The sequence below is a fragment of the Zingiber officinale genome, chromosome 6B (genome assembly GCF_018446385.1).
Source record: "Zingiber officinale cultivar Zhangliang chromosome 6B, Zo_v1.1, whole genome shotgun sequence".
Taxonomy (NCBI): Eukaryota; Viridiplantae; Streptophyta; class Magnoliopsida; order Zingiberales; family Zingiberaceae; genus Zingiber; species Zingiber officinale.
In genome coordinates this window covers 42,792,199-42,813,070 of record NC_055996.1, presented here as the reverse complement: position 1 = coordinate 42,813,070, position 20,872 = coordinate 42,792,199, and the positions used below count along the sequence as shown (strand labels likewise).

Here is a 20,872-nt window from a genome sequence, read left to right as displayed (position 1 = left end):
AGGGTATTTACTATCCACTAGATTCTGGTGCTTGCGACCAGTGATCATATTCTTTTGGTTTGTTTACGTCATTGGCAGCAGGAAAGCTCTTCGCCTTCCGGTGGAGCCTGGAAGATACCTAGATGGCGACTTAAGAACTCCAAGAAGAGCAAGGAGAGGATGGTAGAACATAACAAATCTATTGTTGGAAGAGGTACTGTCGGGTATGATATGTAGCCATTGAACAAAGGATGCGCCTCCCAGCACAGAGCAAGGCCACAGCCAAAAATGTGAAGGAGAAAGAACCTGAGGAAGATTAGTCATTCATTTTCTGCAAACAGCCTATTGTAAATGGTACCAATCTCCCGGTCAGACGAAGGCATGTTTTTTTGAATTTAAGATATTTATGTTTATTTTTCTGAAAAATAAATATCATGGCCTTACCTACCAGCCCGAACACAGGCTGAATCAGGCCAAATCACATGGTCGGATCTAACTTGAAGAGTATTTTAAAAATTACCCCAAGACCTATTCATGCGTAACATCAAAGAGCTTGCCAAGTCTAGCCAATCCAATTATTAAACTTAGCACCCCGTCCATCTCACCTATCCCTGAGTTTTTAAATCCACCCACCACAACAGGCGCTCAATTCATCCAACTTAATAGTCTTACCATTTCGACTCAACTTTGCTTGACTCACTCAATTCTCAACCCCCTCTAACCTAGCTAAGAAGCATTTAATAGTTTCTGTCAAAACGTATCACAAACAAGTTGGAATACATTCTTAGATCATAATATTCCACAAGTCACATAAATTCAAAATAGCTCTTGCAATAGGACTATAGGTTTTGCAAACACAATCAAATGTAAATCGTGGTTTGTTTCAAGCATCATAATGCAGCCAGCAGACAAAACTAGTAATGAACTGAAGACCCATAAGCTAATAGTCCGTTTAAAGCATCACTGTTAATCATTCTTCCTCTTCAGCTTCCTCGAGCCAGTTCACAAATGGCTCCAGAGCTTTCACAAAAGTTTGCCTGCAAAAATTGTAAGGCCATCCAAAGAATGATAAAAAATGATTTGCAAGGCGATACATAAATAAAAGCAGAATTACTATATTACAATTTAGTAATATTAAACAAAATTTAATATTAAAATCTCTATCTTCCCAATTCTTTCTTTCCTGGTAGACAACATGAAAGAAAAAAAAACATTCCTAATTATTTATGCTGTCTCTAGCTTGTTAGCTTTCTATTTTCTCTAGTAGATGCATGGTTTTAAATACCGAACCGTTCCGCCCGAAACTCACGGCTTTTACCGTTCCGACAGGGGACCGGCACCGGCACGCGACCGAGACAGCACGAGGGCGTGAAGTTCGGATCGTCATCGCATGCGTCTTCGCGTGCGTCCAGTTGCGGCACAGTGGGCGACAAAAGGAATCGATTGGATTCCTTCTGTCGATCACGAGATCACGGAAAAACCTTATATAAACGACGAAAACTTACCTGGAAGCATCAGCGACGGAGATTGGGTCGAGGCGGCGAGGCAGCGAGGCAGCGAGGCGGCGAGGAGGCGAGGCGGCGAGGAGGCGACGCGGCGAGGCGGCGATCACATATCTTCGGCAGGTAACAAAGTAAATTGTCAATTTATAAGTAGAGAAGCTCTGAATCGCGAGCAGAGCAGAGGAGGAGGAGGAGGAGGAGGAGGAGGATGGCGGCGGAATCGCGATGATCGCGACTTCGCGGAGGAGGAATAGGGTTTTGTTTAATAAAAATTTTAATATAACGGTTTTAATTAAAACCGTTATATTAAAATAAAAGATTTATTTATATGTTATAATTATTATAACAATGTTATAATAGTGTTATAAAGGAATAGAGTTTCGTTTATAACTTATAACTGTTATAATTATTATAACAGTGTTATATTAAATTTCTAAAAAAAATTATATATATATATATATATATATATATATATATATATATATAATTTCTAATTTCTAATTAATTATGATATAAACGATAATTATAGATATAAATTAATATTAATTAAATAAATTATCAATTAACTAATATAATTATAAGATATAAATTTATTTTATTAATAATAAAAGTATTTAGATTTTAAATTCATATTTGTAATTGATTAAAAATCAAAATAAATTATATACATATGTAATAAATTATTTAAAATATAAATTATATACATATAATTTCTAATTAATTATTATATAAATTATAATTAACTAATATAATTATGACATATAAATTCATATTATTATTATTATTTATTATTAAAACTATAAACAATAAAAAAAAATTAATTAAAAACTTTGAATTTATAATTTATTAAAAAAATTAAATATTAAATTAATTTTATAAATAAAATAGTTTAAAATTTTAAAATAATTTAAAAATCTATAAATAGTTTAAAAATTTTATAAATGATTAAAAATTAAAATAAATTTGAATCTTTTAAATAAATTTAATTTTTCTGTAATATAAATTATAGTATTTAAATAATTTAATTATTTAATATAAAACTTATATAAAATCTATAAATAGTTTAAAAATTTTATAAATGATTAAAAATTAAAATAAATTTGAATCTGTTAAATAAATTTAATTTTTCTGTAATATAAATTATAGTATTTAAATCATTTAATTATTTAATATAAAACTTATATAGAATATTTATAAACAGAATTATATAAAGTAGATTATAACTTAAATAGATGACCAATTTCCTTGTTGGAGTTTTAAAAAATTAACTTAATTTTAGCTATTTTTCAGTATCGAAGTTTATATCCTTTTTATTAATTTTTAATTTTCTAATTAATTCCTTAATATTATCTTAAGTAAATTAACTTAAATTAATCAAATATTAATAATTTGATCATTAATGATCTAAAATTTATTTAGGCCTCACTTGCATTTTATTTTTACTTATTTTATACATATTTTTAGTCTTTTTTTTTGTTAATTTTTCATATTTTTTTATTAAACTGTAATGTATTTTTTCTAAATAAATGATCATGAATTAGTATATTTTTATAAATAAATAAATAATTAAGTGAACTAATAATTAATTTATATAATTATATCTAAATTAATATTTTAAAATTATTTTTTAAAAATACAAATAAAATCTATCAAAAAATCTATTAAAATTTATCTATTAATTATTTAATATCTACATAATTTATTACCTGTATACTTAAATAATTTAATTTGTGATATCCTAAAAAATTTTATGAGGAAAATAAATTGATTATGAATTGAATAAGTAATTTAAAATTTTTATTTATTAACTAATTTATAGTAAATTTTATCTATTAATTATTCTCTATATATATCAAAATTAATTATTTCATGTTTACTTAAATAATTTAATTTGTGATATATTAAAAAAAAATTTATAAGAAAAATTGTTAAACTGTTTATTAATTGATTAAATAATTTAAATTATTTATTTATTAATCATATTTTTAAAAATATATAATTTTAGATGTTTTGAATAAATTTAGTTTTAAAATAATATATAAATAGTAATTTTTATTATATATGGTACAAAATATATAAACACTAACTATATAGATATATATTATATAAATTAATTGATAATTAATTAAATTGATAAATAATAATATAATTATCATATTTATTAATTAAAATTTTAATTTTATTAATTTTTATAGTTATAAATATTTACATTTTTATAACTCATAGGTAATGGCACCAAAACAACAATCTTATGATCCAGCTTGGAGACATGCACGTCGATTAGAAAATCGATTTCATTGGCAATGTCTGCATTGCGATATGATTGGACGCGGTGGTGGGATCACACGCCTAAAACAACATCTTGCTGGTGGATATCCAGATGTCTCTAGATGCCCAAAAGTGCCTCAAGAAATTCGTCGTGCAATGAAAGATGAACTTGATGGCAAAAAAGAATTAAAGCATAAACAACAACAACAACGTGAAATGCTTGATAGGCGAAGCTCTCAAGCACCAGTCTATGATGAATTTGAAGGTCATGGTGAAGATCCAAATGATGAAGAATTTTTAGCAGCTCTTAGTGCCTCTCGAACTCAATATGAATATGAGCGACATATGCAACATAGTAGTATTGGTGCTAGTGGAAGTGGCTCAGCTGGTGCTAGTGGAAGTGGCTCAACTACTGCAGCAACATTGGGGAGGAGTGAAAGTGTTCGTGTTACTTCAACACAAGGTGGTATCGGTCGTTTCTTTCCTTCTATGGGACGAAGGCGTGCAGTTGATATTGCTGATATTGATCCACTAGCATTCCCGGACCAAGCTAGCAAACAGACTAGGATTGATGATGCTTATACAAGGGAGAAGAAGAAATCAATAGGTCAAAGTATTGCTAAATTTTTTCATTTTAATCGAATTCCTCCCAATGCAGCAAATAACACATACTACCGCAGCATGATATCCAACATTCAAAAATCTGGACCTGGTATTCAACCTCCGACTGCATATGAAATTGCTGGTCCGTATTTAGATGAACAAGTGGAGGAAATCAAAACTTGGATCCTATCATGCAAGAAGCAATGGAGCTTATATGGGGTTACATTAATGTGTGATGGTTGGACAGGACCTACACGGATGAGCATTATTAATTTTCTGCTATACTGCAATAGAAAGGTGATTTTTCATAAATCTGTTGATGCAACTGCAGATTATCATGATGCATCTTATATATATCATTTGATGGATAACGTAGTTCAAGAGATAGGTGCAGAACATATAGTGCAGGTAATTACAGACAATGGTGCCAACTTCAAGAGGGCTGGAGAATTACTGGAGCAAAAATATCAAACGCTATTTTGGACACCATGCGCCGCACACTGTGTTGATTTGATGATGGCAGATATTGGTAAACTTGATATAGTAAAGAAGGTAGTGAAAAAAGGTCAATCGTTAACAAAATTCCTTTATAATCATCATTGGGTTCACGGATTAATGAGGAAATTTATTAATGGGGAGATTCTACGACCAGGAGCAACTAGGTTTGCAACTCACTTTCTCCTATTAAAATCATTATTTCAGAAAAAAGTCGGATTGAAAGCCATGTTCACTTCTGAAGATTGGGAAACCTCTCGATACTCTAGTTCTACTGAAGGAAGGGAGGTACAAAAAATTATTATATCTGCTAGATTTTGGGACTATATTTCAGATATTCTTATAGCAGTGGAACCCTTGTACGTCGTTCTACGAAAAGTTGATATGGACAAGAAGCCACAAATGGGCAACGTCTACCGTCTAATTCACGAAGCAAAAGAGGAAATTAAGAGACGTCTACAATCTCCAACCAAGTATCAATATTATATTGATATAATCACTACAAGGTGGGACAACCAAATGGGAAAACATATTCATTTAGCAGGTGCGTATTTTTTATGATAAAGAATTAAGAATTTTTAATATTACTATTAATAATTATATATATGCTTAATTATTTTAGGTTATTATCTCAATCCGGCATATCAATATCGTTATAATCTTGCCACAAATGAAGATCTATTAGTAGCCCTCAGAAATGTAATATCAAGACTCCAAAAAAATAGAGAATTAGCTGCTGAGGCTATTAATGAAAGTCGATTATTTCGAGAAGCATATGGTTCTTTTAGCGATTCTTTTGCAGTGTCATGCAGATATAAAATGGATGCAGGTAAATATAGAAAAAATTATTACTAATTTTTGTCAATAAATATAAATACTATTTTAATTTTATTCTTATTTATCTTACAACTGAGTGGTGGTTACAATATGGAGGATCAGCCCCAAATTTAAAAAAGATTGCAGTACAAATTCTCTCACAGACAACGTCTTCAAGTGGTTGCGAAAGAAATTGGTCAACTTTCTCCCTCATTCATACAAAAGTACGCAATCGTCTTTCTTATCGTCGCTTGGAGAAGATGGTCTACGTTCATTATAATATGCGTCTTCAACTAAGAGCGATTACAGAAGAACAAGAACTGGAAAAACAAGAATCTAGTGATGTAGACCCATTTGATATTGGATTTGTCCAAACTGAGGATGATCCAATGATGGATTGGTGGAGTGCCGTGGAGGCTGAGAATCCCTTACTTGATGAAACTGGAGATCCACCACGACCATCTCAATTTCTTACTCAAGAGATTGAAAAAATACAAGCTAGAGGAGATGTCAGCGAAGAATATAATGATGAGGCTTTTGACCAAGAATTTCGATTTTCTGGATCACGACCAAGACGTTCTCAATCATCTCAACCTCAAAGTCAACCAAAGTCCGCAGATAAAGACAAAGGTAAAACTCCTGCAATTTTTACTCAAGGGAAAAGAAAAGTCAAAACTCCTGCTTTTAAAGAAAGTGGCCCATTGAGAATTAGTGAAAATCCACTCAATGCAATTGATGAGCAAGAGCATGATGATAGTGATGAAACATCATCACCTTCTGACACTATAGTCCGACGAGAAGTTCGAAATGATGATAGTGATGTCAATAGCAGTGCAAGTACTAATGGAAGCGATGGCAGTGGTGATGCATCTGGTGGCTGTGGCACTTATGTTCCTCCTACTTCGGCACCGGAGCCTTGGACATGTGAAAAAGATTACACACATGCAACCCAAGATAAAGATCATAGAGGTAGAATTATTAAATCTCAGTATCAACGTCGATCTAAGGGTGACAAACAAAAGAAAGCTCATGATTATCATGATATGCGGGAGAGTTTAGCTGAGATTGATTCTGATCGAAGTTCATCGTACTCTCAACCTTCTTATTATAGTTCTGATGCATCATATGGTGATCCATCATATCAGAGCTCAGGGACGTATGCTTATCCTTATCCTGTGCCTGTACCTGTACCAGTTCCAATTCCAGTGGTGCCAGTTCAAATTCAACTTTCAGTGGTCAATCGAGACATGCTGATGGACATGTGGAGAAATCAATATCAATATTGCATGTCATGGGATGATTATTTAATCTGGGCATTGGAAAACTATGGAGTTGATTTAACCAGAATGTTGCAAGAACCAATGCTTCAATCTGATTCACGTCATTCCTTTTGGTATTAGTAAGGTATTATGATGTATCAATTTTAATTTGAGTTGTTCATATATCAATTTTCTTAAAAGAAAAATATATTTATTTGTTTTGCCTTACATTTATATTTAAAATTAAAAACTACCGAAACTGTATCGGCACGGCACGATACGATACCGAAACTGTATCGTTCCGGTCTGGGACCGAAACTCCGGCACGGCTCGAAATTTTAAACCATGAGTAGATGAAAGATAAAGAGGAAGTCATCATAAGGAGAAGAGAAGCAGCGGGCAAAGTGTAAAAGCATTGAAAAGAGTATTATGAAAAAAAACTCCCCATTTATATGTTCATCAATAACCAAAAACTTATCACAATCTCCTAGTTTTAATCATGCCAAATAAACTAGATTAGGATTTTTCATATTAATTTTAATTTCTCGTCTCTCATTTACCATCTCTATTGGTTTCTCAGTCACCACCTTATTTTTTTCTTCCATACTAAATAAGACCTAAATGACATCAGCCAAAGAACCCACCTCACATCCACTCGCACAAGTAGCATTTACATCCAAACAAATGAATGGGAAGAGAGGTTAGAGATGCACCTGCCCTTTGGGTTTGCACCCCTCCGGAACCAAAGAAGAATAGTATCTTCAGCAAGCACATCCTGGTCGTAAAGGGACCTTATAATTTCTGGGAATAACTTCATCAGTTTGGCATCCTCGTAGCACTGGATCTGAACTTTGTACATCAGTTCCAATTCCAGCTTGCCACTAGTACAAAAAGCATTCAGAAGTCCTGACCAAGTATTCACCTGATGAAGAAACAAATCTTTATCGCTAGATTGATTAACACATGAAATCAATACCCGAAAAAAAAATTGAAAACATAGAGCAAACAACATAACTTAAATAGTAAGCATAAAGAAATGAAATCATGAAGTAAATCATTAACTTTATATTCTCCTTGGGAAAAAGTTTCAAAGACCCCTACCAGGCACAAGCTAAAATAGGATTTATCAAGGTTCCATGATTTTGAGTCTGATTTAATGATTCAATAGATAGACCGGTCACCTTGCTAAGTTCTATTAATGTTAGATTCTGTAGCATTGTTTATCCTTCAAGACCTTATTTAACCTAACTGCACACCCAAATGTATGATGAATTAACGTTGACATAAAATGCATCACACTATTTTCAAGTAGTTGTATGGAAACCCACATGCAATGAAGAATGAAGAAGAAACTTAACTAAGATATATATCACTTGCATAATGACTTCAAATAATTAACTCAGGAGTTAGAAATTATAGCCATGAGAAATCAAAGGGATTCAACAAATGATTTTCAAGGGTTAAAATAATTTTAATTTTTAACATGGTATCAAAGCACCAACCTTAGTTGTCTCTCTTGTTGTGGGCATTTAACGACTGCTATCCCTAGCCATCTCTTCCACTGTCTTCCAATCGCAGTATGTACAATATCTCTCAACCGCCGACTATTCATACAATCCATACCATTTGTATATGGTGAAATTCATAAGGGTCAAAAAAAAAAAAGACTCAATTCCTCCACAACATCTACCGTCATGGCGTCACCTCTCATTAAAATTCCATTGACTCTAACCATCAGACAACACTAAAATCCACATTCCCGGACATAAACTCAATGGGAACAATCATCTCCAATGGTCCCAATCGATGATGTTAGTATGTGGCAAAAAAAAACAACAATTATTTATCAGAAAAACCAGCTCCTCCCCAAAGGCAGACGACCAGAAATTCATAAGTTAGAAATCAAAATGTCATGTCATGGTTAATTAATTCCAAGAACAACGAAACAGGAGAAAACTCTCCTATATAAGACAATGAGAAAAATCTAGGTAGCTGCTTATTCAAATAAGGAATTCAAAGTTGTTCGAAATGTGTAGTAGTGATTGAGACCAGAGCAGTAAAAATTTCAAAAGAAAGCATCTTTTAAGTGTCTCAATTAAACTGCAATTTACTCACTTGCAATTACAATTATGTCACTAAACTTTTTCTAAATTCTTGTGAATTTCAGGTTTTAGATGGTCTAAGATTCAAGAAAGATGATTGGCAATTACGAAGGATGATTAAGCTCTATCTACTTGAGGCAAATGATTATCCTAAAAGGAAAGGTCATAATACCAATTAATTAGTTAGTCAAAATCCAATTTCTATTTATCCGAAAGAGGACAATGCTGTGTTATGACACTATACGATTGACATCCAAATGTTATATATCTCAAGAATCTTTTTTTATAGCTTTCATTAATAAAACTCCGCGTGAGTTTTAATGTGAAATTTGTCAACTTACAAAACATGAAATTCTTATTCTAACCTACCACCTTATAACAATCACAAACTTTTTCATTAATCCATAATCATCTAGGATTAAAAATATTACTGAACGTTATTGGTCCATAACATGATTACACTAGAAAAATCATATGTAAATCAAATATTTTAAAAATTAAATACCATAGTTTAAACTCAATTCCGAGCCAAAATAAAATTTTGAAAACTGAAAGTGTAAAAGAATATTTTGCATCCATTATTAGTGATTACCTAATTAGTCAAGGATTGTTCATTTAAGCTTTTGTTTTAACACACCTTAACCAAATGGTATAGCCGAAAAGAAACACAATCATCTCCTAATTGTAGCTCAATCTCTCATGTTCTCTAAACATGTATCAAAATAATATTGGAAGAAGTCATACTCACCGCAACCTACCTCATAAATAGATATCCTTCTCAAGTCTTAGAATTCCAAACCCACCCACGTCAGTTCTTCTTAGGACAACCAACCACACATCCCATATCCTCCATAGCTATCAAGTTGTTTAATTGCTCCACTTTTGTCAATATCCATAGCCAAAACCGTAAAAACCTCGATCATAGATTCTTGGATTTCTTCTCATGCAAAAGGGTACAAATGCTATTCTCTAATTACAAGAAAATTCTACAAGTGCATGGATGTTATATTTTTTTAACATCGGCCATATGATCCCAAATCTGACATTCACGGGAAGAATAGTTTCACACAAAAATATCAACTTTAGGATATCAATACCAAGTTTAATGACCTAATATTCCCCACAATTTATCAAATCCGGTCAATACTCACCGAAATGAAGTTATGGTTTCATATGTCGACTCACCTAGAGAAATACCTAAAATTCAAAGTACTCCTTCCCTAACATTTCCTCTTCTCCAACTGTTAGTCTTTAGTCCCTTAAACACTAATTAATCCAAAAGCCACAAAGAATGCATCACCTATTCAAGAAAGATAATAACCAAAGGGAGAAAGAGCACCATGTGCTCCTTGAGCATATCCGAAAATTGGAAACAAACCCCAAATTAAAAGATCCATAAGGTAACTCAAATCCCGAGTCTTTTAAAAATGGTAATCTTCCTATTGCAAAAAATAAAAGGCTGTTAGAGAATGCACAAAACATCCAATTTGTAACTGTGTCATATCAAGGGCTATCTAATAAATAAAGGACTTTTGTGGCAAATCTAAATCAAACACAGATTCCTAAATCTCACAATACTTTAATGGAAGGTTGTTGTTGAAGAAAAGTTTAGCATTAGAGAAGAATGGATCATGGAAGATTATTGAACTACCACCTGAAAAGCATTTTGTAGGTTGTGAATGGATCTTTACAATTAAATATAGAGAAGATGGAAGGATTAATCAATTCAAAACTCGATTCATTGCAAAAAGATTCACACAATCCAATAGAATTGATTACTATCTCCGGCCACAAAGCTATACTGGTTACTTCATCAATTACATGTTATTCTTAATGGAGACTTGTCACATGAGGTTTACATAAGCATCCCTCTTAGATTCGAGTCGCAAGCCACAACAACAAAGTTTATAGTTTGAAATGATATGATCATCATACAGGTTATAGTTTGAAATGGTATGATCATCATACGGGCTCAAACAATTCCCAAAAGCTTGGTTTGATAGATTTATTAAGTAATCAAGCAAAATGATTATCTATAATGTCAAGTACATCACATCCTCTTTGTTGAATGTTTGCCTCAAGGGAAAACTACCATCATTTTTCTTTTGCCAGCTCGTGCAAAACTGCCACCATTATTGCATACATAGATAATGTTCACCTCAAGGGAAAATTGCCATTATTATTGTATACATGGATGACATTCAAGAGTCTACTAGCTAAAGAATTCAAAATCAAAGGTTTGGAAAGCCTAGTATTTTTCTGGAATGGAAATAGCTTGGGCGAAGGAATCTCACTCTCTTAACAAAATTACTTTCTAGACCTTCTGAAAGACCGTGGAATGCTCGGATGCAAGCTAGACTCAACAATCAAACTATGAACCATAGAGGATTATGCATTAGTTGATAAATGCAAATGTCATACACTTGTGGCAAACTCATATACTTATCACATTCAAGACCAAACGTGGCTAGTCGGTTAGTAAAGTGAGCCAATTAATGAAAAATCCAAATGAAGAGTATTTGATTTGATCAAACGTTGATCCTACTACATATGTATGGAGAAATTTAGTTGCATGGCATAGCAAGAATTAATCTTTTGTGTCAAGAACCAGTGCAAATGCCAAATTTTGAGCAATGTGGCTACAAAGACTCTTAAAGTAGTTAATGATCGTTGTTGAAGATCCTATGAGGATGCTTTAAGATGATCTATCAGCGACTATCAGCATTCCAAAGAACCTAGTGACTCAACATGATGGAACAAAACACGTGAAGGTTGATCGCCACTTCATAAAATAAGAGATAGAAGAAGGAATAATCAATTATTGCATCTGCAAACTAGTTTTCAAATACCAAACATCCCCAATAAGGATAGGGAAGAACTTTGAAGATTAAGCTTAATCAACATCTACAACCTAACTCGAGGGGAATGTAGAATATATTCCTATTTTAATTACCCTTTTTTAAGGAGATTTGATCAATTTTCTTTCCTTATTTTCTATATGTTGTATCATGTACCATACAATATGATTTTTGAAAGTTAAAATAATTTTAATTTCAAAAAGTAAAGATGATTGAAAAAAAACAGCCCGGTGCACAAAGCTCCTCCATGTGGGATCCCGGAGAAGAATTCATTGTACACAGCCTTACACTGCTTTTTGCAAAAGGTTGTTTCCCAAAACAGTTAAGATGATCAAAGCTCATAAATAAATAACACAAAAAACACTACCTGACGAAGTATAGAATTTGCATTCTGCTGCTGGTTTTTACCAGACCATTGAAAAGTATCCATTAGCATATCCCACAAAATGCGTACAACTTCAACGTCGGGTAATTTAGCGTCCTTTACATGCTGTTTTGCAGTTTGTATGACATCAGAGATATCTGTTTCTTCTGCAATCTGGGTTGTTAGTGTTGTTTTCATTTCCTTAAGTTTCACTTCAAAAATTTTCTTCTCATTATACTCGACAAGAGCTAACAATCCTTCTTTACTGTAGAAGTTACAACAGAGAGAGAAAGTCAACAATTTTATAGATGAAGAAAGATAAAATGTTGAGAGTTGTTGATAAAGTTTTAACATTGATGGCATGCCCTTGTGCTGGAGCATAATACTTATTCTAGTATGATAGTAGCCATGCTATGCCCCTACTATATTAAATTTTGTCAACAGACTTATCCGTAAAACATTAAGCTTTTTCATGTGAACAAAAATAAGAAAATTCCAAATGTCCTTTAGATAGTGCAGTGACCCAATTTTTTGCAACTCTAAACACATGTAAAGCTACTCAAAAATATATCACACAAAAAAATGCTAAAAGATTAAGTAACATATTGAATGTCATAATAGAGATGTTGAAGAAAAAACACTCACGTGAAATGCTCAGAAAAGCATTCAGTAGAGCGCTTGGCAGTGGGAAAACAATCAAGCAGTTTGTCCTCCATTTTACCTCGCTTCAAAAGCAGCATGAGATCATCCAAACTGTTTTCTACCAAATACTCCTTAAAGAAAACAGTAACAAAGGAGAGTACTAGCCCCTTGGCAACGAGATTATCCTTGAGCAATGCTTGGAAGACAGTCTCAGGCGGAAGGCCTGATAATTTCTGAGAGAATGCAAGAGCAGTAAATATGGCAAGCTTCTGTCTTTCATTCTCCTCGAAAAGTTCCAAGGACTGAAGGAACTTTTGCATAACATTTTCAAGGTTTTTAATCAAAAAGGGCCTTCGCCGCAAAATTTTCTGAATGTACAGAACCGAAGGCAAGATGGCTTCACGTTTAGGCTGGCAATCTAGAACTGAGTAAGGGTGTCTCTCTCCCTCATCAGGTTTTATTGTACCTGGTTGTGTCCGGCCACCAGTGAAGATAACCTAAAGCAGTATCAAGGAATCAGTTGCAATAGCTTAGCGAAACAGCACCAGGAAACATTAAACACATGGCTCACAAAGCATCAACTGTTTAAGTGTAAGGTTAGTAATGAAATTCAAAATCCATCGTATAGACCACCCAAAATAGGTTGAGTAGGATTTTAACCCAAAATAACCCTGAGAGAACCTGACAAAGAAAAGAAAAACAGACCTAAATCAAATGAAATCAGTTTGGTTCTGGTTTCATATTCTCTTTTTTCACATCTTTTGGGGCTCTAAAGCATTATACAGAATATAATACAACTATGGGGATTTAATAACCAACATTTTTATATATTATATCAGTATGTATACTAAATAAAATGTCAGGTAAAACTGGGTTGATTTTTTTTTTTTAAAAAAAAACATTCACCAACTGGAAACCCAAACTTACCATGAAAACCAGATGCTTTGGGTTGGATTTCCAGCTTAGTCAAAGGTGACAAAGTTCAAATGGTAGGTAAAAAACAAAAAAAATAATAAATAGAAAAGGCCAGTGGCATTTTAAAATATTCCAGCTATGGAAACATGCATGCATGTATTAAGAGATTGTATCCATGCAAGAATGACAATATTCCAGCTATGGAAACATGCATGCATGTATTAAGAGATTGTATCCATGCAAGAATGACGTGTTCCACCGAGGAAAGAAGACAACTTCAGGCTCAGATGGAGGGGAAAAGGCCCCAAATCCACCACTTAGAGATGAAGAATGGAGCCTCATGTTTGGAAAGGTCTGCAAGAAACTGTGAAACTGATGCAAGAGTAGCTATTTAGAGAAGGATTTGCAGAAATTCACTATACCAGATTTTTGCAGTTTTAAACTTGGTAGATGAATTCCAAACAAGATAATTGGAGAACATGCGGGGGATGAAAAACAGAAATACTACCAAATGAAGACCTCCAGTTATGAACTGGCATAATAAGCTGTTGATGCTGCTCTAAACCCTCTTTTACTAAAACCTGAATTGGAGGCTTAATTAGAGATGTGGAAAGTGAGTGTAATGGAGGCAACATCCACACAAACCCTACAACGCACCCAATGAAAGTGGGCCTCAATAATAATATTGAGTTAGGACTGGAAGCTACAATAAATTTGGGATTTAGGAAGCTCGAGGTCTAGACAGATTGTGAAGAATCTTTCTTAGTTCTCAAGATCCAGCTATTAGTGTATGCTGGCAAGAAGAACCAATGCTTATGATGATGAGCTGTTGGATTGGAAAACAATTCTTATATACTGTGCAAGGGAGAAGAATGTTCATGTTGATTAGTTAGCAAGGAAGCTTTGTCAACTGTGTTTGCTATGGAAGTTTTATTAACCTTCCAGAAGGTCCAGAAATGCTATTTTATAAGGGTAGCTTTGACTATATGAATAAATAGGTTAGTTCTATGACCTCCTTTTCATAAAAAGACATTTATAGTCATTGCAATCTATGAATAAACATGCAAAAGATTAGGTGCAAGATAGACCAACAGAAACAAGATGACATGTAGACTAAGTCATGAAACAGCACAGAAACAAGAGGGAAATATTTTAGTCAAAGGAAAATACTCATTAATTACCTCAAAAAAGGTGTCACCATATCTTGAGAAGTTAAGTTCTGAAGATTCAATATTCTTCACAACAAGTTCCTGAAGAATTCCAAATAATCTATAGAAGTGCAAGAATGAACGGAATCTACAAGTAGAAAATTAGACAAGCAAAAAAAAGATGATTCTCACTGCCATAAGCAAACTAAATTACAATAGCTAGTGTGGGTTGAACTAAATTTTGTATAGTTATAGGGTTACAAATAATTTGTAATTTATGAATTAACATAGTCACATAGCTCCAGCTGTATATTATTAGCTATGCTTCCTAATCAAACATAAGTTATAAATCATAATTGGCATAGTCATAAAGCTACTCCTGATGCTTTTAAATCAAGTACATATGCAGACTGAAAATTCTTAAATGTAACAAACCTATCTTGTGGAATTGAACATTGATTGTATAACGTCCTTTCAAAGAAATTAAAATGCATGGGTTTATAAGTCATGAACTGTCCTGCAATGTGAAATGCAGTCTCATTCTTGATTGTTTCAAAATGGCTTCTAAAGAATACAATTTTCACAAATAAACTTCTCTTTCTAGATAGATATTTTTTATTGTTACTCTTGAAATTTTATTCCCCAAATCTCTACTTGAGTTCTGTCATTGAATGGCAAGAGGAAATTGTACTTGAATATGTTAGTGTCAACCCTAAGAGTCGATCATAAGTTGATTGACTTTAGACATATTATATCATATTATTTATCAATAAAATGCAATGTTTTGGTTATTATATTTGCTTCATGTTTGTGCTAGCTGAATAAATATAATAATACCCTAGAATCGTAGGTTCTAATTTAAAGCATATCAATTGGATGAATTAATTGTGGGAGGCTGTCAATATATACCTAAGAACACTACTCTTAAATATTCCTACTCACATGTTAATGCGTTGAGACTAGCATGTAGGTATGACTTGATCTAATAAGTCATGGATATAAGATATCAAATTGACACATAAGTATATATTAGAAAATATATACTGAATTGACCCGCCATGAGCATGGATCGTTACTATTAATATAAATAGTCCTTAGACCTGAAGTCATTATGGTTCTCTACATAAGGAGTTGAGTACTTTGGCATCGACAAACGTCACCTATAATAAGGTGGACTATAAAGTCATTCAATGGGTATGCAATGAGCTATGCAGAGGGATGTGAATGATGTAGATGAGATTTGCCCCTTGCATATAACGGAAGAGATATTTGTAGACCCCTTGATTGAGTACAACTACTGAAATGCATGACTATGCTCAAATAAGTCAATATGAGATATTAAACTTATTTGGTTAAGTGAATCTACTTAGAGATCAAGAAACACATAGATTGATGTCTCATGAATTAATCTAGATATCAAGGACAAAAGAAATGAGTTATATGAGATAATGGTACAGGTTAGGTTGGATCTCGACATTCTCATCACTTGGGTAGCAATGCTGCATTGTTGTATGTCACTCATTGCTTGTGTATCTAAAATAGTTTTAAAAACACTGTCAACATTACGAGAACTTAATGAGTCACACACAGAGAGCATATTGATTTGGAGATGGGTCTATTTTATAGTTTCAAACCTTAAGCTTATTGGATTAATAAGTTAATCTAATTGGGTTTTGGACTTATTGAATTTATGAGTTAATCCAATTAGATCTTAAAGACTTATTGGTTTAATGAGTTAATCTAATATTTTTGTTCTTTCTTTTAAGCCCAACCCAACTAGAAAGCTCACTAAAAGAAACTTTAATGGTTAGGTTTTCTTTTTAATCTTCACCTTAAATAGCCATCTCTTCAAAAAGGACAAGAAGGTGAAGAGTTTGCAAAAAGGTGAAGAGTTAACTTCTTCTTTGATTGTCACCTTAAATAGTCATCTCTTTACAACCACCTTAAATAGTCATATCTTCAAAGAGGGCAAGAAGGTGAAAAGTTAGGTTCTTCTTAGATTGCCACCTTAAATAGTCATCTCTAGCAGGAAGGAAAAGGTGTGTTAGACTCTCCAAATTTCTAAGTTAGTGGGGCGAACGAAGAACGTGCTCATGTCGATTTCATAGAGGCATAGACATTCTAATCGTACTCAGATCGACCGGACTAGTAGTCTTGTAACGGTTGTTCATGCATCAAAGGTAACAATCCTATTCACTAGAGTAGTTCTGCATTCGCATGAATCTCTAAAGAGATCAATTTTCGCTGCGTTTTAAATTTATTTTTCGCTATAGATCACAACAGAATAATCATAAAATGCTTCTAGCTGTTTCCTTTGTAGTGCGCACAGAATCCTAACTCATTGTTATCAGCTGATTATATCACTAATCAATCAAGCTACAGCTAAATTTTTACAGGTTGTCAGCACGGCACTAACAGAATCTTGATTCCAAAATGACAACATATATAAGCATGAATAAGATCTCTTAATTTTCTTATATCCAACAAGCAACTAAAATCAGTCAAATCTTTATAGCATGATTTGGTGAGAAAATAAGGCAAGATCTTTCCAATTGTTCCTTAATAAACATACCAGATCACCAGCATTATCCAGATATATCTGGACCACTGCATCTGCAAAAGCTGCAGGGTCCAAAGGAGCAGCTATATTCCGTTTGCGGGTCTTTATCCGCGTGCCACTGCATTTAAAAAAGAACCATTTTCATAATTCCTCACATTCCAGTGCTGCCTATAGTCCTATTTATTTAATCAATGCTTTCGTATATGGTACAGTGACCTAGTACCATTTACAGCAAAGAAGACGAATTGAATCATCTGAGCATGCACCTTTTTAAGTTCTTGGCATGGGATAGAAAAACTGCTATTGTATTTGAAAGACCACAAGATTGTGAGACAGAAATAGAAGAATGACTGGTTGTACAGCGTTACAAGTGTGAAAATTCCCTCACTAAAACTTAGTTCCATATCACATGCACTTTTTACACTAATATTATAACATTTTTAAGGCTACAAAAAACTAAGAACTCAGCATTGAAGAATTTTAACTTAGTCATAGTGATTAGTCATAGTGATTGAGCAATCAAGTTGGCCAATACACTAGAGACGACAAGGCTTTTGGTTACAGATCTTAAAGCAGTTGCTCTTTGAGCATAAGAAAAGAAAAGTAAATATATTAGACTAGCAAAAGTATGAACAATGTGATATTTAGCTGTCCTAAGTCATAAAAAGTACAAAATCAAGGTCCAGATCCTAAAGACCAAAAGATGTATTTCCAGAGGTCAGGAACCTTTATATGATCTGCAATGTAAAACATGTACATCCAGCAACATTATTGTGCCAAAGCTGGAATCTTAAACCATATTAACTCAAACTAGAGAAAACAAGCCATCACAAGTGTGATGCCAAAGCTGGCAACAAAGATTCTTAACCACAATGTTAAATAAAGTCCAAAAAATTAGTTTATCTGATAAGTCATTTACCATTCTATAACTGACAACAGTACACAATGGAAAAGAAAAATCAATGGAATACTAGTTTGGATTTTCATTCTCTTCATTTTTTTAGGTAAACTCCTTGTAGGTTCTCTAGTATAGGATAACACACCCCTTATAAGCAATAGACATATATAATCCTTCCTTCCTTGATCAGAATTTCTTCAAATCATCTTCGCCTACAAATTAAGCCTGTGGCTGAACCCAAACCATCACTTAAAGCAAAACAATTAACAAGTTATTATAATATAGAATTATTATCCTTTATTATCTCTATAATAAAGGGGAGGCTTGGCGCAACGGTAAAGTTGTTGCTTTGTGACCTAAATGTCACGGGTTCGAATCCTGGAAACAGCATCTTGCAAAAAGCAAAGTAAGGTTGCGTACAATGGATCATTCCCCGGGACCCCACATGGCGAGAGTTTCGTGCACTAGACTGCCCTTTTATTATTATTATTATTATTATTATTATTATTATTATTATTATTATTATTATTACATGTAATTTAATTATAATAAGTAGTAAATTATCATATTTTATTTAAAATAAGACACAATTATTAGATTAATAACATCTCAGATGCCTATAAATAAGCACAACGACCTTTGACAAAAAATCAATCAATAAGTTAATTTATTATGAATTAAAAGTCTTTTGGCTATTGGGACTCTATCTCTTCGATGTGATCCATCTCTTTCCCCTTTCTCTGATTTCAAATGAGATGGGACATGAGCTCTCATCAATTTGATATTAGAGTAAGTTCCTCATCGCCACCTGTCACCCTACACCACAACCACCATCATCCGGACTTTTTCCCCTTCTTACCTCTAATTTTCTATAAGATAAGCGGTGTTCTCATTGCCACCAATCACCCCACACCACAACCTCTCCATAACTACCATCGTCCCACCCTTTCTTTCCTTCTTTTCTCTAATTTTCTATAAGACATGAAGTGGATTCTTATCAAAATATGTTTTTTTTTACTTTATCCTTCAAATACCACAATATTGTGCGACGTAGTTTAAATCAGGCAGCAGCATATTTAAGAAAATTAAAGAAGTCTGAATGAAGGGGAGCAGATCAACATACCCTAGAGTGGGTTTCTCCTTCGAGCTGCGAAGTAATAAATCAATAAGTTAGCCAGATACATAAGAAAAATCGAAACGTCGTGCTCATGTCGTATGTAAAAGCAGATCTACAACAAAGATTTACAGATCTACCACAAAAAGAACAAAAGAACCCGATTTAGCATTCAACGATCATGAATTTATTCTTCTGGCATACATCTCGAGAGGAAAGCAAAGCAACCTTCGAAGGCGCCAAATCGAAAGGAAAAGAGAAACATAAGCACGAAGAAGGATAGATACCTCATAAACCAAGACAGAGATCCTCGATAAAAACCAAGATGGAGATCCCTCGATAAGGCTTCGAACGGCTAGCGGAACTGGACGGGGCGAAAAAATTCACCTTTTCTGCCCTCAATAACACGAATAAATACCCTAATCGAGACCCGACCTTGGTTCGGTGACGGGTCGAGGGTTCGAAATTACGGGTTCGATCGGCTCCGACCATTAAAAAAAATTCTGGATTGTTAATTTTAATACCGTTTACGAAACTTGATTATGATTCGAATCACGATTCAATTGATTCAAAATTATTATTTAGATTTTATTTTTAAAAAATATTTAAAATGTATTAATATGCATACATTGAAAAAACTTTGAACTTAAATATTATATATCTAGATATTCAACAAAAGTATTTTAACCTACCGTTAAGGATAAATTGGAAAGCAATAGGTCCTAAAATTATCTCCTTGTCCACTTAGGATATAAAAAATATTAAAACTACATAATTTGTTAGTTCATTGCATATAAAAATATTTTTTATTTAAAGTAAAAAAATATTGCATTGACTACCAATTTAAGAAGTAGAGAAATATGAAACTTAGGGAGGAGTTTGTATTGGAGATGGTTGTTGTAAAAGATTTACAATATTATGTTGAGGAGATGATTGATTCATCTTCCTCAATGTATATTACGATTAAAAGTTATCAAGACATTAGTTACAAACTGATGCTTTCTTTTTATAAATGTATGTGTCCAAGAGAAATCAAAGGGTGTGCATCGAGGAGGTGATCGTAAGCAAAGTGAAGAACTTTCGAGTTGTAGAGGGTTTTGGTTCGTGAATTCTGCGAAGAGCTTTTCGATATTATTTCGTGATCAATTTTCTGACGTCAAGTGATGACCAAGTTCGTTTCGGGAGATTACTGTAAATTATTTACATGCTTTATCTTGTGTTTCATGCTGTTAGAATCAACATTGGTTTCAGAGCTGTACCTTTGTTCTAAAAAATGCATGAAACTAATCTTTTTGTCGAAAAAAATCTTTCTACCATCGTCGCTAGGTAAAATCGCAAAAGGGTCTCGA

General features: G+C 33.3%; 3 protein-coding genes across 3 annotated transcripts in view; 2 read left to right on the top strand and 1 right to left on the bottom strand.

The window, feature by feature from the left end:
- Positions 1–460, top strand: part of LOC121990937 — a 38,122-nt gene extending 37,662 nt beyond the window's left edge. The window contains exon 5 of the mRNA XM_042544983.1: positions 79–460. The gene's annotated coding sequence lies outside the window, so the exon portion shown is untranslated. The remainder of the gene's footprint in view (positions 1–78) is intronic.
- A 277-nt stretch (positions 461–737) lies between these two features.
- On the bottom strand, positions 738–19,957 carry LOC121992381 (basic leucine zipper and W2 domain-containing protein 1-like). Its single transcript, XM_042546702.1, has 8 exons — positions 19,811–19,957; positions 19,533–19,556; positions 17,524–17,629; positions 14,985–15,053; positions 12,892–13,385; positions 12,250–12,511; positions 7,636–7,844; positions 738–1,016 (listed from the first exon to the last, which is right to left on the bottom strand). The coding sequence occupies exons 1-8, from the start codon at positions 19,813–19,815 to the stop codon at positions 950–952; spliced, it is 1,236 nt and encodes a 411-aa protein (XP_042402636.1). The 5' UTR covers positions 19,816–19,957; the 3' UTR covers positions 738–949.
- On the top strand, positions 3,707–7,218 carry LOC121992379. Its single transcript, XM_042546701.1, has 3 exons — positions 3,707–5,391; positions 5,470–5,676; positions 5,757–7,218. Exons 1-3 carry the CDS (start codon positions 3,711–3,713, stop codon positions 7,061–7,063), a joined length of 3,195 nt encoding a protein of 1,064 aa, XP_042402635.1. The 5' UTR covers positions 3,707–3,710; the 3' UTR covers positions 7,064–7,218.
- Positions 19,958–20,872: the final 915 nt, after the last annotated feature.

Bases quoted from the DNA above. Each gene is read 5' to 3' on its own strand.
- LOC121992379 (XM_042546701.1), top strand. From the start codon at position 3,711: ATGGCACCAAAACAACAATCTTATGATCCAGCTTGGAGACATGCACGT. The intron at 5,392-5,469 runs GTGCGTATTTTT...TAATTATTTTAG, and splicing joins AAAACATATTCATTTAGCAG to GTTATTATCTCAATCCGGCA. The intron at 5,677-5,756 runs GTAAATATAGAA...TTTATCTTACAA, and splicing joins CAGATATAAAATGGATGCAG to CTGAGTGGTGGTTACAATAT.
- LOC121992381 (XM_042546702.1), bottom strand. The intron at 17,630-19,532 runs GTATGTTGATCT...TTTTAAATGCAG, and splicing joins AAGGAGAAACCCACTCTAGG to TGGCACGCGGATAAAGACCC. The intron at 15,054-17,523 runs GTATGTTTATTA...GGAATTCTTCAG, and splicing joins TGGATAATGCTGGTGATCTG to GAACTTGTTGTGAAGAATAT.